Below are 11,890 nucleotides of genomic sequence, written 5' to 3' on the forward strand. Positions count from 1 at the left end.
TTTTGACAATCCAGTCAAATCAAATCTCATAATTTATGTTTTGAGTTTGACAAAGTGATAAGTAATTTTTCAATGATGTTTGCATTAATTATAGAGAGAGAGAGAGAAAGAGAGAAAAGGCCAAGATCAATTAGGCTCAGCCGCACGTGCGATTTAACGCTTCGAGAATTTGTCAAATGTGTTGAACTGAATTCGCCCAAGATGAATTTTTTACCCCTTGTTGCTGTTTCAGCATTGACTTGTAGCTGGCGTTTACTTAACGACTTGGATGTTGTGATATTTCCCATCCCACCGACTTTGTAGACTTGGGTTTTGTAAGTTTATTTATTTAAATATAATTTAATTGGAATGAAGTTCTTTATAAAAATAAAGGGAAAAGGACTAATTTTTATCTAAATTTTAGGTCATTTTCAAACTTACATATAAGAAAAATAAAAAATCCTAATTCTCACCTATGGTCAAACTTTCATTAATTTTTTGGCCAAACGACTATTTTCCACCTAAACTATACTGAATTAACAAAGTTCCCCTTATTAACTATGAAAATATCGTTTACCTATCCATACGTAATTAAAATTAACGGTGATAAGGGTAAAATCATCATTTTCTCTATAATATTATAAATAAACTAAAATATAATTTATTTTTGCCCCCCTAAATTTTAAAAACTAAAATTTTCCCACAGCCTAAGTTTTAAAAAATTGTAGTTTCATCCTAAAGTTTCGTTTTGAAATCTTCGACAGCATCTCCGGCTCCATTGTCGACAGTCTCTCCCTCCCGAAACATCCTCTCCTTCCGACGATCTCTTTCCTCCTATTTGGATGTCCGATCAACGTCGAAGAAACTTGGGAGATGAAGAACTTCGTCAGGGAAGACAGTCATCTTCCCAAAAGAAGACCTCTGGGAAGACCTTCGCCTGGGAAGACGATCGTCTTCCCAGACGAAGTCGATTCGTCTTCCTCAATGAAGTTCTTCGTCTTCTAAGGCTTCTCTGACATCAATCGGAAGTTCAAATGGGAGGAAAGAGATCGTCGAAAGAAGAGGATACTTCGAGAGGGAGAGGTCGTCGGCAATGGAGCCGGAGATGTCTCTGAAGATTTCAAAACGAAACTCTAGGGTGAAAATGCTATTTTTTAAAACTTAGGCTGGGAAAAATTTTAGTTTTTAAAGTTTAAGGGGGCAAAAAGAGATGAAATTTTCAGGCGTTAGAGTTTTGTTAAATTTAACCTGTCATGGGTGGGTAAACGATATTTCCATACTTAATGGGGGAAACTTTAACAATTCAGCATAGTTTGGGTGGGAAATAGTTCGTTTGGCCTAATTTTTTCCATTAAAGAGAGAGATAAAATAGTCATTTTATTGTTTATATTAAAAAGTTATAAGGTTTATTACTCTCTGCCTTACAAGTTTTAGAAACTAACATTTTACTTTCATCTAAAGTTTTTAAACTTTAAAAAGTAAATTTTCACCCCCCAACCTAGGGTTTCCATATTTTTTAAAACTCAGTTGTCCCCTATAACTTTCAAAAATAATAGTTTCACCCTCATTCTTCAACTTCATCTTTCGATATCATCTTCGGTGTCGTCTCCGACCTTCTCTTTCTCTTGGTACGACAACAGTGGTGCGATGAAAAGATCTTCATCTCCTCGTTGCAGGTGCGACGAAGAGACAGAAATCTCTTCGTCACACTAGCGAAATAACAAAAGATGACATTTCATCGTCCTTTATCTATTCTTCTAGATCTGGACGACGAAGGGTCATCCTTCATTGTCCTTTGTAGTTAGAGATAGGAGATTAGTGAAATGCGTCAACCATCAGTGGTGGTCGGAGAAGAAAGCAAACCTTGGAAGTGAAATCTAAACTTTTTAAACTTTATGAATGGGTTGAAATTTTAGTTTTTAAAACCTTGAGAGAGGGGTGAATGATAAAATTTTAAAGTTTTAAAGTTTATAGATAAAATGATATATTTTATAAGTATAAATTTGTGAATGACCGAAAATTTGAATAGAAAATAGTCCCTTTCCCTACAAATAAATAAGAAAATGAAAACTTTCTAGACTTAATACCTGAGTTGTTGTTGGGCTCCCACGTCATTTGAAGTGCAGTTGATTGTTCACTTTGGCGCGTTTTTAGTTGAAACACTTTAGACTAGTATTCATTGACTTTGTGTGTAAGATATGGCTTGCGAAAGTACAAGCTTTGAGCGAATGGCTATAAATGACTTGCGTACAGAACTGTTATTGCCCCTGCTATGTCTTGACCTGGCCTCTCTTCTGAATCGCCTGTTACAGATACCCGTATGTGTTTGTGTTCACAAGCAACATACTCCTGCAAGTAATTGAGCTCAAACTATCATGTCTTCATCTTCCTTGTTTTTCCATTTAAAAATTTTTGTCTTTTTGGTTACCATTCTAGGCTTGAAATGTCTCTTACCTGCAACGGCGTTAGCTTATTCAAGCCTCAATGCAGACAAAGAGGCCTTGCTTTCATTCAAGTCTCAATTAATGAACCTGGAGCCTTCAAAACTCTTATCTTCCTGGAATAGTAATAACTCCTCTCCCTGCAACTGGACTGGAGTTACCTGCAATGAATTTGGCCAGAGAGTCATTGCTCTCAATCTATCAGGATTCGGACTCGAAGGAACCATCAGCCCCCATATTACCAATCTTTCCTTTCTTGGTTCCCTCCAGCTCTAAAACAACAAGCTCAGAGGAACTCTTCCTGCCGAAATAGGCAAACTCTTTCGTTTGAGAGTCTTGAACTTGAGCTCCAACAGCTTGGAAGGGAAGATACCACTCAATATAAGCAATCTGACTGAGCTCCAGGTCCTTGACTTGATGTCAAATAAGATTACAGGAATAATTCCTGAAGAACTCACCCATCTAACCAAGCTTCAGGTTCTGAACTTGGGGCGAAATAGTCTTTCCGGTAACATTTCACCATCCTTATCAAATCTTTCTTCACTTACCAACTTAAACTTGGGCACCAACAGCCTCAGTGGAAGGATACCCAGTGATTTAGGCCGTCTTGGAAATCTGAAAGTTCTTGATCTCACCATAAATAATCTCATTGGCACAGTTCCTTCTTCCATATACAACATGACATCTCTAGTTAATGTGGCTCTAGCTTCAAACCAACTTCAGGGTGAAATTCCTTATGATATTGGGAATAAACTCCCAAATCTTCTAATCTTCAATTACTGCTTCAATTATTTCACTGGAAGAATTCCAGGTTCTTTGCACAACCTCACTAATATACAAGTTATCCGCATGGCACACAACCTTCTTGAGGGAACAGTGCCACCAGGTTTGGGAAATCTTCCATTTTTGCAGATGTACAATATCGGGTTCAACAGAATTGTTAGCTCTGGAGATGACGGCCTTGCATTCATCACTTCTTTAGCAAACATTACTCGTCTCAACTTCCTTGCCATTGACGGCAATTTGCTTGAAGGTGTGATTCCTGAATCCATTGGTAATCTTTCCAAGGTGCTCTCAAAATTGTACATGGGAGGTAATCGTATTTATGGTAAAATACCTACCTCAATTGGCCGTCTCAGGAGCTTGACTTTGCTAAATTTGACCGACAATTCGATTTCTGGTGGAATCCCCGATGTGATAGGCCAACTGGAGGAACTGCAATATCTGGGTTTGGCTGGAAATCAAATCTCTGGAAGTATCCCAAATTCGCTCGGTAATCTCAGAAAGCTAAACCAGATTGATTTATCAAGAAATGAATTGGGGGGTGGAATACCAACTAGTTTTGAGAATTTTCAGAGTCTACTTTCGCTGGACTTATCCAACAACAGGCTCAATGGAAGCATACCAAAAGAGATTCTAAATCTTCCCGGTTTGAGCACCATCTTAAATTTGTCCCGGAACTTCCTGGATGGACCATTGCCTCAGGAAGTTGGGGTCCTAGAAAATGTTGTTACCATTGACCTCTCTGACAACCGCCTGTCCGGCAATATACCTGGTTCATTCAAAAGCTGTAAAAGCTTGGAGGAACTATTGATGGCCAACAATAAATTCTCAGGCCCTATCCCAAGTACTCTGGGAGAAGTGAAGGGCTTGGAAGTTCTAGACCTCTCCTCAAACCAACTTTCTGGCTCCATTCCTTCTGACCTTGAGAAACTCGAAGCCCTTCGGTCCTTAAACTTATCATTCAATAATCTGGAAGGAAAAATTCCCAGCAGTGGGGTTTTTAAAAATATCTCTAATGTCCATTTAGAAGGAAACCAAAAACTCTGCACGCATCTGGGATGTGAGAACTCTCAGAGAAATGGAAGACTTAACAAATTTCACATTATCATCATCGCCCTCTTGCCCATAATAGCAGTGTGTTTATTTATTGCCCTGGTGATCATAACGAGGAGAAGAAAAACAAAGGCCAAAGGAGATTCTGAATCATCCAATGGGAAGCCTCAAATAGTTACATATAGTGAGCTCCGTCAAGCAACGGGGAATTTTAACCAGCAAAATTTGATTGGGAGTGGGAGCTTCGGGTCAGTATACAAAGGATGTCTTACAGAAGGAATTCAAGTTGCCGTCAAGGTTCTTGACACGGAAAGGACTGGATCCTCGAAGAGCTTTCTTGCTGAATGCCAGGCTTTGAAAAATGTGAGGCACCGTAATCTTGTTAAACTGATTACTTCATGCTCAAGCTTGGACTTCAGAAACATGGAATTTCTGGCGCTAGTTTATGAGTTCCTTAGTAATGGAAGCTTAGCCGACTGGATTCAAGGCCAGAGAAAGAACGAAAATGGCAAGGGACTTTCTTTTCTCCAGAGATTGAATATTTCCATCGATGTTGCCAGTGCGCTAGACTACCTTCACCATGACTGTGAAATTCCAATTGTGCACTGTGATTTGAAACCCCAAAACATTCTTTTGGATGAAGAAATGACAGCCAAAGTAGGGGACTTCGGCCTAGCTCGGTTGGTGCATGAGACAAGATCCTCAATCAGCTCTACAATTGCTGTAAAGGGCACCATCGGTTACATACCTCCAGGTTAGTGCCATAGTAACTCTTTGCTTCATGTTCATAAATACGATTTTTCCAAATTTTCTTGGAAAAGCACAATTATTCCTTTCTTTCATGATGCAGAATACGGTTTAGGTGAGAAGCCATCAACTGCTGGAGATGTATACAGCTTCGGAGTGATGTTACTGGAACTCTTCACAGGAATGAGTCCAATACAGGAGAGCTTTAAAGGAGAGCTCAATCTGGTTAAATGGGTTGAATTAAGTTTTCCAGAAAACGTGGTGCAGGTTTTAGACGCTGAGCTGAACAATCTGCAACTTCAAATTCAAGGCCAAAGCATCAACCCAGAAACACAAAATGATTGTTTGATAACAATTTTTGGAGTGGGACTTTCCTGCACCAAAGAATCACCTGACAGTCGCCTCAGCATCAGAGAAGCTCTGCGCAGTTTGACAACTGCTAAAAGGCGGCTTTCTTAAGCAGGTGCCAATTCAGAAATGAGAAACCTAGGGAACAATGAAGTTGAAGTCTTGAAGATGTCTATTTATATATTCTATGCAGATTGCCTTTTTTCAGTTGTGTTAGCCTTAAAACTTGTTTAGCCGTTTCTCTCTTTGTTTTCTGCTCGATTGTGATGCAGTTATAATAGCATATAAATAAGATTGATCATCAATCCTGGCTTGATATGGATACTGGTACCAACAGTAATATTGGGTTGGATAATCATCAAAATAATTGATGAAATCAATAAGAAAAGTCTTTTTTGTTTTACAATTCATCAAAATGAAGAAATTAACCCATCCAACCAAAATGAGTTCCTTTTTTATTAGATGAGAATGAATAATAAAATATTAAGTAATCTTACATTGAATAGGGAGCTTTAGTTTAAGTCTATTTCTGCCGTGACACTGTGTGGGGGCTTACTGCAAATAGGCTTGCTAGTCGTGGGGGCGACAAAAGAGGAGAAGTTGGATGAGTCACAGGGGTGCATCCAACCTTCCAAGGCAACGCAGGGAGCATTGGGGCTATCTAAGGGAAAATGCCACAAGCGACATACAGGGACAAGACACTCGGGGGAGCGCTACAGCAGGGCACTTGGGCAAATTATTCGCTTGACTAGGAAAGTCGAGAACGAGGAAAAGCCAGTGGACCAAAGGAAAAATTGGGGTCAGACTTATAGCGCCGCGATGCGGGAATTGCGAAATAGGCGGGGGAGAATTTCACTGGCCGAAAAGGGTTCTCACAGTGCAACCCACAGGCACGCAACAAGTTCAGACGAGTGCAAACAGCAATGTGGGGTGTCCAACCATTTTTTCCAGCAACCCAACAAAGGAGTCCGGGTCAGCAACCAAAGTTCCAGCCTGATTCTACAATATTCCAGCAAGGGGAGCCAAGGGAGTCCAGGGTTGTGACAGCTACTTGTATCATGAATTATTAACCTTATCATCATTGTATATTTTAATTTAGGTTCTTTTTGTGCCTATACAGAGGCCCTTTGTACAGCCGTTTGGGACAAGCAATCTTCAAGGAATACAGCTAATATTTTCCACCAAAGTCACATTGTGTCTTATCCTTTGTTTGCTATATTTTTGTGTGTTCTTGAGTAGTGGCCTGCAAATCTACTCGATTCCAGAATTTCATATGATACCTTATGGGTGGTGTTTGACGCAGAAAATAAAGGCAGAGAAGCCAACTATCTGATTCAGTGTATAAGCAACTTCTGTAAATACTCTTTACCAGGTTAATCTGAAAGTGAAAGTTCTTCAATCAATTTTTTTGCCAAATTTACATTGAGCAACAAATTTCAATCAGCAGAGGCAGCATAGTTTTCGATACATATAAATAACTAGACATTGGAGTATACTTGCAGTAATACAAATTCAAAAAATAAGAAAACAGAAACATGTGGATTTCTTACTTTCTTGCCACCTTTCAGAAAATCAAGCAATGACATCCAGGTTTAGCAGCACCCCAACTGTTAAGCTCTCCCAATCCACAGTATACATTCTATGGATAATAGACCAAAATGGGGCTAGCTAGAAGCTTTTAACATGCAGGAGGCGCCGGTTTAACCGAAAGCGAGGGATGTTGGGGCCTTCCACTTCCAGAAATCACCACATCCATCTATGGTCTGCATAACAATTGCAAAACCAAAAATTCCAGCAATTGCCGATCAAATCATTAACTACTTAGCCAGATCGTGGTCGTGTAGCTATTTCTGGGGAGATGAGCACTGGCTTATTACTTGAAGAAACTATAATATTTTTAGTGTCGTTCAGCCGACAAATAAGAAGTCTACAGAGACGTTATTAACTTAGTACTTGGAGAAGTAATAGTATTATTGTGCTAGAAGTTGTAAGTATTTGTGGCCAGAATGATATAAAAGTTCAATTCCCACTTTTCCATAATTAAGAATTTATACTAATAAAGATTCAGATTATATATGTAATTAAATAAGTACAATATGATACCATACAATTTGATTAGTATTATTATCATTGTGTGATCCCAATATAATAAGGGAGAAATTGCATTTTTATTGTAATTACTGAAATTATATGAAATGATTTTATGATGATAGGAAACTATTATTGAATGATAGAAAAATTATGAGAGTTATGATGGTTATTAACTTATGTTTCCTCTTTGCTACTTTTGGATGAGATTGTGTTTATTTGCTCCTTATTTCAATTTGTGGGCTAATGATGTATTTATCTACTAACTGTTAATTATTTTTTAGGTGTTATATCTAAGAGTTTGATTGAAAAAAAGTTTTAATCATAAAATAATTACTCTTTAATTTTTTAAGTGCAAACAATGTTTTAAAAACTTTCTATCTCTACATTTGAACGAGTGACATGTGGATGACCATGATCTCCTCACTGTGGTAAGGATGACTCTTCTTAAACATTGAATGTCACATGCAAAGGCCATGTTCTCATTGAGTCTATTCAAATGTTTAGGATGTCTTGTTGATCGCGTCTTGAACTTGTGATTGGATTGATGACGTGTGTCATCGTGTTGTCTTGAACAATTGGGATTGTTTTCCACTCTTTCCTCAAATGTTTACAAAAAGGACATTGAATCCAATGTATCTTGTCTTGCTGCCTTTGACTGCTTTCAGCCCCTTCAGTGAAACTCTAACCCTCTGAGAGAAGTTTTCGACATTTTATATTCGATTTTGTACTCGCATCTTCAGAGTTATTCAAGAATGAGTCCTTTCAATTTCACTTGTATTTTTAGTTTGTGTATGTGAATAGGGTTTTTACCATTTTTTAAGAGAACTATGTAGTATTTTCATGTAGACATATGTATGGTTGGTCATCAATTGGCTTTTTCGGTGACTAATAGTATTAGCTTATTTTATCCTCATATGTCTTTTGAAACTTCTTCCAATGACAAAGCCCGCTATTATGTTGATTCAAAAAACTCATGTACCAAAAATGTGGCCCTGTTGGTGAAGAGGAGGAGAGCTCCGAAGTGAGTTGTACTAGAGCTTTCTTTAGAGGTTGACCTAAGGGTCCAGCCTAGTAAGGTTGTTCTTAGTGGCAAAGGAGTGGAGAAGAATGTTCTTTCACTGGATCTAGGGTTATGGAGCCGATTACTGAATCTAGGTTTTTATTTATTTAATGTGATTAATTTAATCCCCAAAGGAATGATTTAGTTCAAATAGAGTTTCTCGTTACTAAAAAAAATGTTATTTCACCTGAAATAGGTATTATATTGGCTAATATAGGTGTGTCGAAATATATTCGACTTATAATTATGGAGATCAAAACTCATATTATACAAAACAAATTGACTTGTATTAAGGTCTAATCTATCACACTTATATATCACTTACTTTTATTATATGTGTAACTCTTTTCTTTTAGTTTTTAACACCCTCTCTCAAATGTAATCACGCTATTAGGCCTAACATTTTGGTTGAGTTCATTTGGACAAATGTATTGTCACTTGTATCCAGGAATATTTTAGACTGTTCGGTACATCATCTAGCTTGTTCAATTTAAAGCAGACTGAAAACATACCTTACTGAATTTTTAATATGCAAGATTTCAGCAATTTTCCAGAAAACTGGGCAGCAAAGTTACAGCAAGCTTCAGAAAAACAGGGGAGCAAGTTTTTAGCTTAAAGATGAAAGAAAGAGAGCTGAAAGATAAATTTTCGGAAGTCATTTTTCTTCATTAATTAAGGATATTTATACAAAAAGACAAGTACAAAGAAGCCATACCTATGACCATACTTTATATGCAAAAGTTCCTTAGTTTAAGGTAAGCCACACATATTACTTACTCCAACTAAAGTGACATAATCAAATAACAAAATGCTTAACCAAAAACAGTAAATGAACTACAACTTCAATATTCTAGTTTGCTAACACTCCTCCTTAGAAATTGAAGTTGTTACACCAAGCAAGTGTCTCAATTTTTCAAATTGAGATTTAGCAAGAGGCTTGGTTAGAATATCAGCAACTTGATCAGTGGAGCTGTAGTGCTTTAAAGTTATTTCTCCTGACTTTTCAGCCTCCCGGATTGCATGAAATTTTACACTTATATGTTTGGTTCTTCCATGTTGAATGGGATTCTTAGCTATTGAGATGGCTGATTTATTGTCAACATATATAGTAACACTCTTGGAGAAATGGCAGTCCAAATCTGTGAGCAGTTTCTTCAACCCAACAGCTTGGTTTGCAGCATTAGCAGCAGCTATATACTCTGATTCAGCTGTGGATTGAGCAACAATCTCCTGTTTTCTTGAATTCCAGCAAAACATAGCTCCTCCAAAGCAGAAGCAGTATCCAGAGGTACTTTTATAGTCATCTTGGCATCCTGCCCAGTCACTATCTGAGAACCCTATCAGCTCATCCTTTTGTTGACAAGAGAACCACAAGCCATAGTCATAGGTGCCTTTGACATACCTTAAAATTCTTTTGGCAATTGACCAGTGGAAGATGCTTGGTTCTTGCATAAATCTGGAAAGTAAAGAGGTGGCAAACATTAAATCAGGTCTGCTAGAGCACAACTAAAGCAAACATCCCACTAATCTTCTATATTGAGTGACATCTACTTTTTCAGCTCCATCATTTTTCATAGGCTTTATATTGACAGCAAGTGGAGTGGAAACTAACTTGCAATTTGTCATATGGAACCTGCTCAGTAAGTCTTTGGCATATCTTTCTTGTGAAATGAAAATTCCATCAGGAAGTTGGAGAATTTCCAGGCCAAGAAAGTACTTCATCAGGCCAAGATTAGACATCTCAAACTCCTTTTCCATGCTGAGTTTAAATTCCAACAATTGAGCAACATCTCCTCTTGTCACCAATAAGTCATCAACATACAAGGATACAATAAGTTTAACTTCATCATTTTGTCTCTTAATGTACAAGGTAGGTTCACTTTGATTGCATACAAATCCTAGGCTTAGTAAGTGACCATGTATTCTACTATACCAAGCCTTAGGAGCTTGTTTAAGCCCATAAAGAGCCTTGTGTAACCTATAAACACATTCTTCTTTTCCTGGAATTACAAAGCCTTCAGGTTGATGAACATAAATTTCCTCATCCAGAATTCCATTCAAGAAGGCTGATTTGACATCAAAATGATGTATCTTCCAACCAGCTTTAGCGGATAAGGCTATTAAAAGCCTAATTGTGTCATACCTTGCTACAGGAGCAAAGGTTTCAGAGAAATCAGTCCCAGGTTGCTGCATGTACCCTTTAACCACCAATCTGGCCTTGAGTTTGTTGACTGAACCATCAGGTTTCAGTTTTGTTCTGAAAATTTATTTAACTCCAATTGGTTTGTGGCCTGCAGGTTTTTCCACTAAGCTCCAGGTTCCATTTTTTGTGATCATATTCAATTCCTCCTTCATGGCATTTAACCATTCATTATTTGAGGATGCTTCTTCAAAGTTCTCTGGTTCTTTCAGAGCTAAATTACACCTCCTATAAATGTCATCAAGTGACCTCATTCTTGAAGCAGGAACTATCTCATCATTGTTACTTTCATGCAACAAACTTTCAGCCTTGGAAACTGATTCTGAAGAAGTTATGGGCTGAGAATGGTCATCTAAATTATTTTCCCAGCTCCAAGACTTTGCTTCATCAAATTTAACATTTCTACTAACCACAACACTTGAAGTTTGAGGAAGGAATATTCTGTACCCTTTTGAGACTGAACTATAGCCAATAAAAATTCCAATGTCAGCCTTGGAATCCAACTTTGATCTTTTCTCTTGTGGAATAAGGACATAGCAGATACAACCAAAGGTTTTTAGATGATCCACTGATGCTTTTCTTCCATGCCATTTTTCAAAAGGAGTAGCATTATCTAATGCTTTGGAAGGCAGCATGTTCAGTAGGTATATGGCTGTATTGGCAGCTTCTGTCCAAAAACTTTTTGGCAACCTTTTTTCAAATAACAACCATCTTGCCATTTCCATTATTGATCTATTCTTCCTTTCACTAACCCCATTTTGTTGAGGGGTATAAGGAGTGGTAAGTTGATGGATAATTCCTTCATTTCTACAGTAATCAGCAAATGCATGAGAGGTGTACTCACCTCCATTGTCAGTTCTCAGAATTTTGATTTTTGTTGCTGATTGTTTTTCCACTTCCAATTTGAATCTTTTGAAAGTGTCTAGGACTTCACTTTTTAGCTTGAGAAAGTAACCCCAACAATATCTAGTTAGGTCATCAATGAAGATTAGCATGTATTTGTTTTCATTCAATGATAAGTTATCTATGGGACCACACAAATCAGAATGCAGCAGCTGAAGTTTTTCATTTGCTCTCCAACTGCTTTTTGTAAAAGGCAGCCTAGCTTGCTTCCCAAATTGACATACTTCACACAACTTTTTGGGGTTAATTATAGCAGGCAAATTCAGAACTAGTTCATCATCATGC

General features: G+C 37.7%; 1 protein-coding gene across 1 annotated transcript; it reads left to right on the plus strand.

The window, feature by feature from the left end:
• Positions 1-2,262: 2,262 nt before the first annotated feature.
• Positions 2,263-5,673, plus strand: LOC123197072 (probable LRR receptor-like serine/threonine-protein kinase At3g47570). The gene is made up of 2 exons (XM_044611256.1): positions 2,263-5,010; positions 5,107-5,673. The coding sequence occupies exons 1-2, from the start codon at positions 2,838-2,840 to the stop codon at positions 5,460-5,462; spliced, it is 2,529 nt and encodes an 842-aa protein (XP_044467191.1). The 5' UTR covers positions 2,263-2,837; the 3' UTR covers positions 5,463-5,673.
• The last annotated feature ends 6,217 nt before the right edge of the window (positions 5,674-11,890 follow it).

The sequence above is a fragment of the Mangifera indica genome, chromosome 14 (genome assembly GCF_011075055.1).
Source record: "Mangifera indica cultivar Alphonso chromosome 14, CATAS_Mindica_2.1, whole genome shotgun sequence".
Classification (NCBI taxonomy): domain Eukaryota; kingdom Viridiplantae; phylum Streptophyta; class Magnoliopsida; order Sapindales; family Anacardiaceae; genus Mangifera; species Mangifera indica.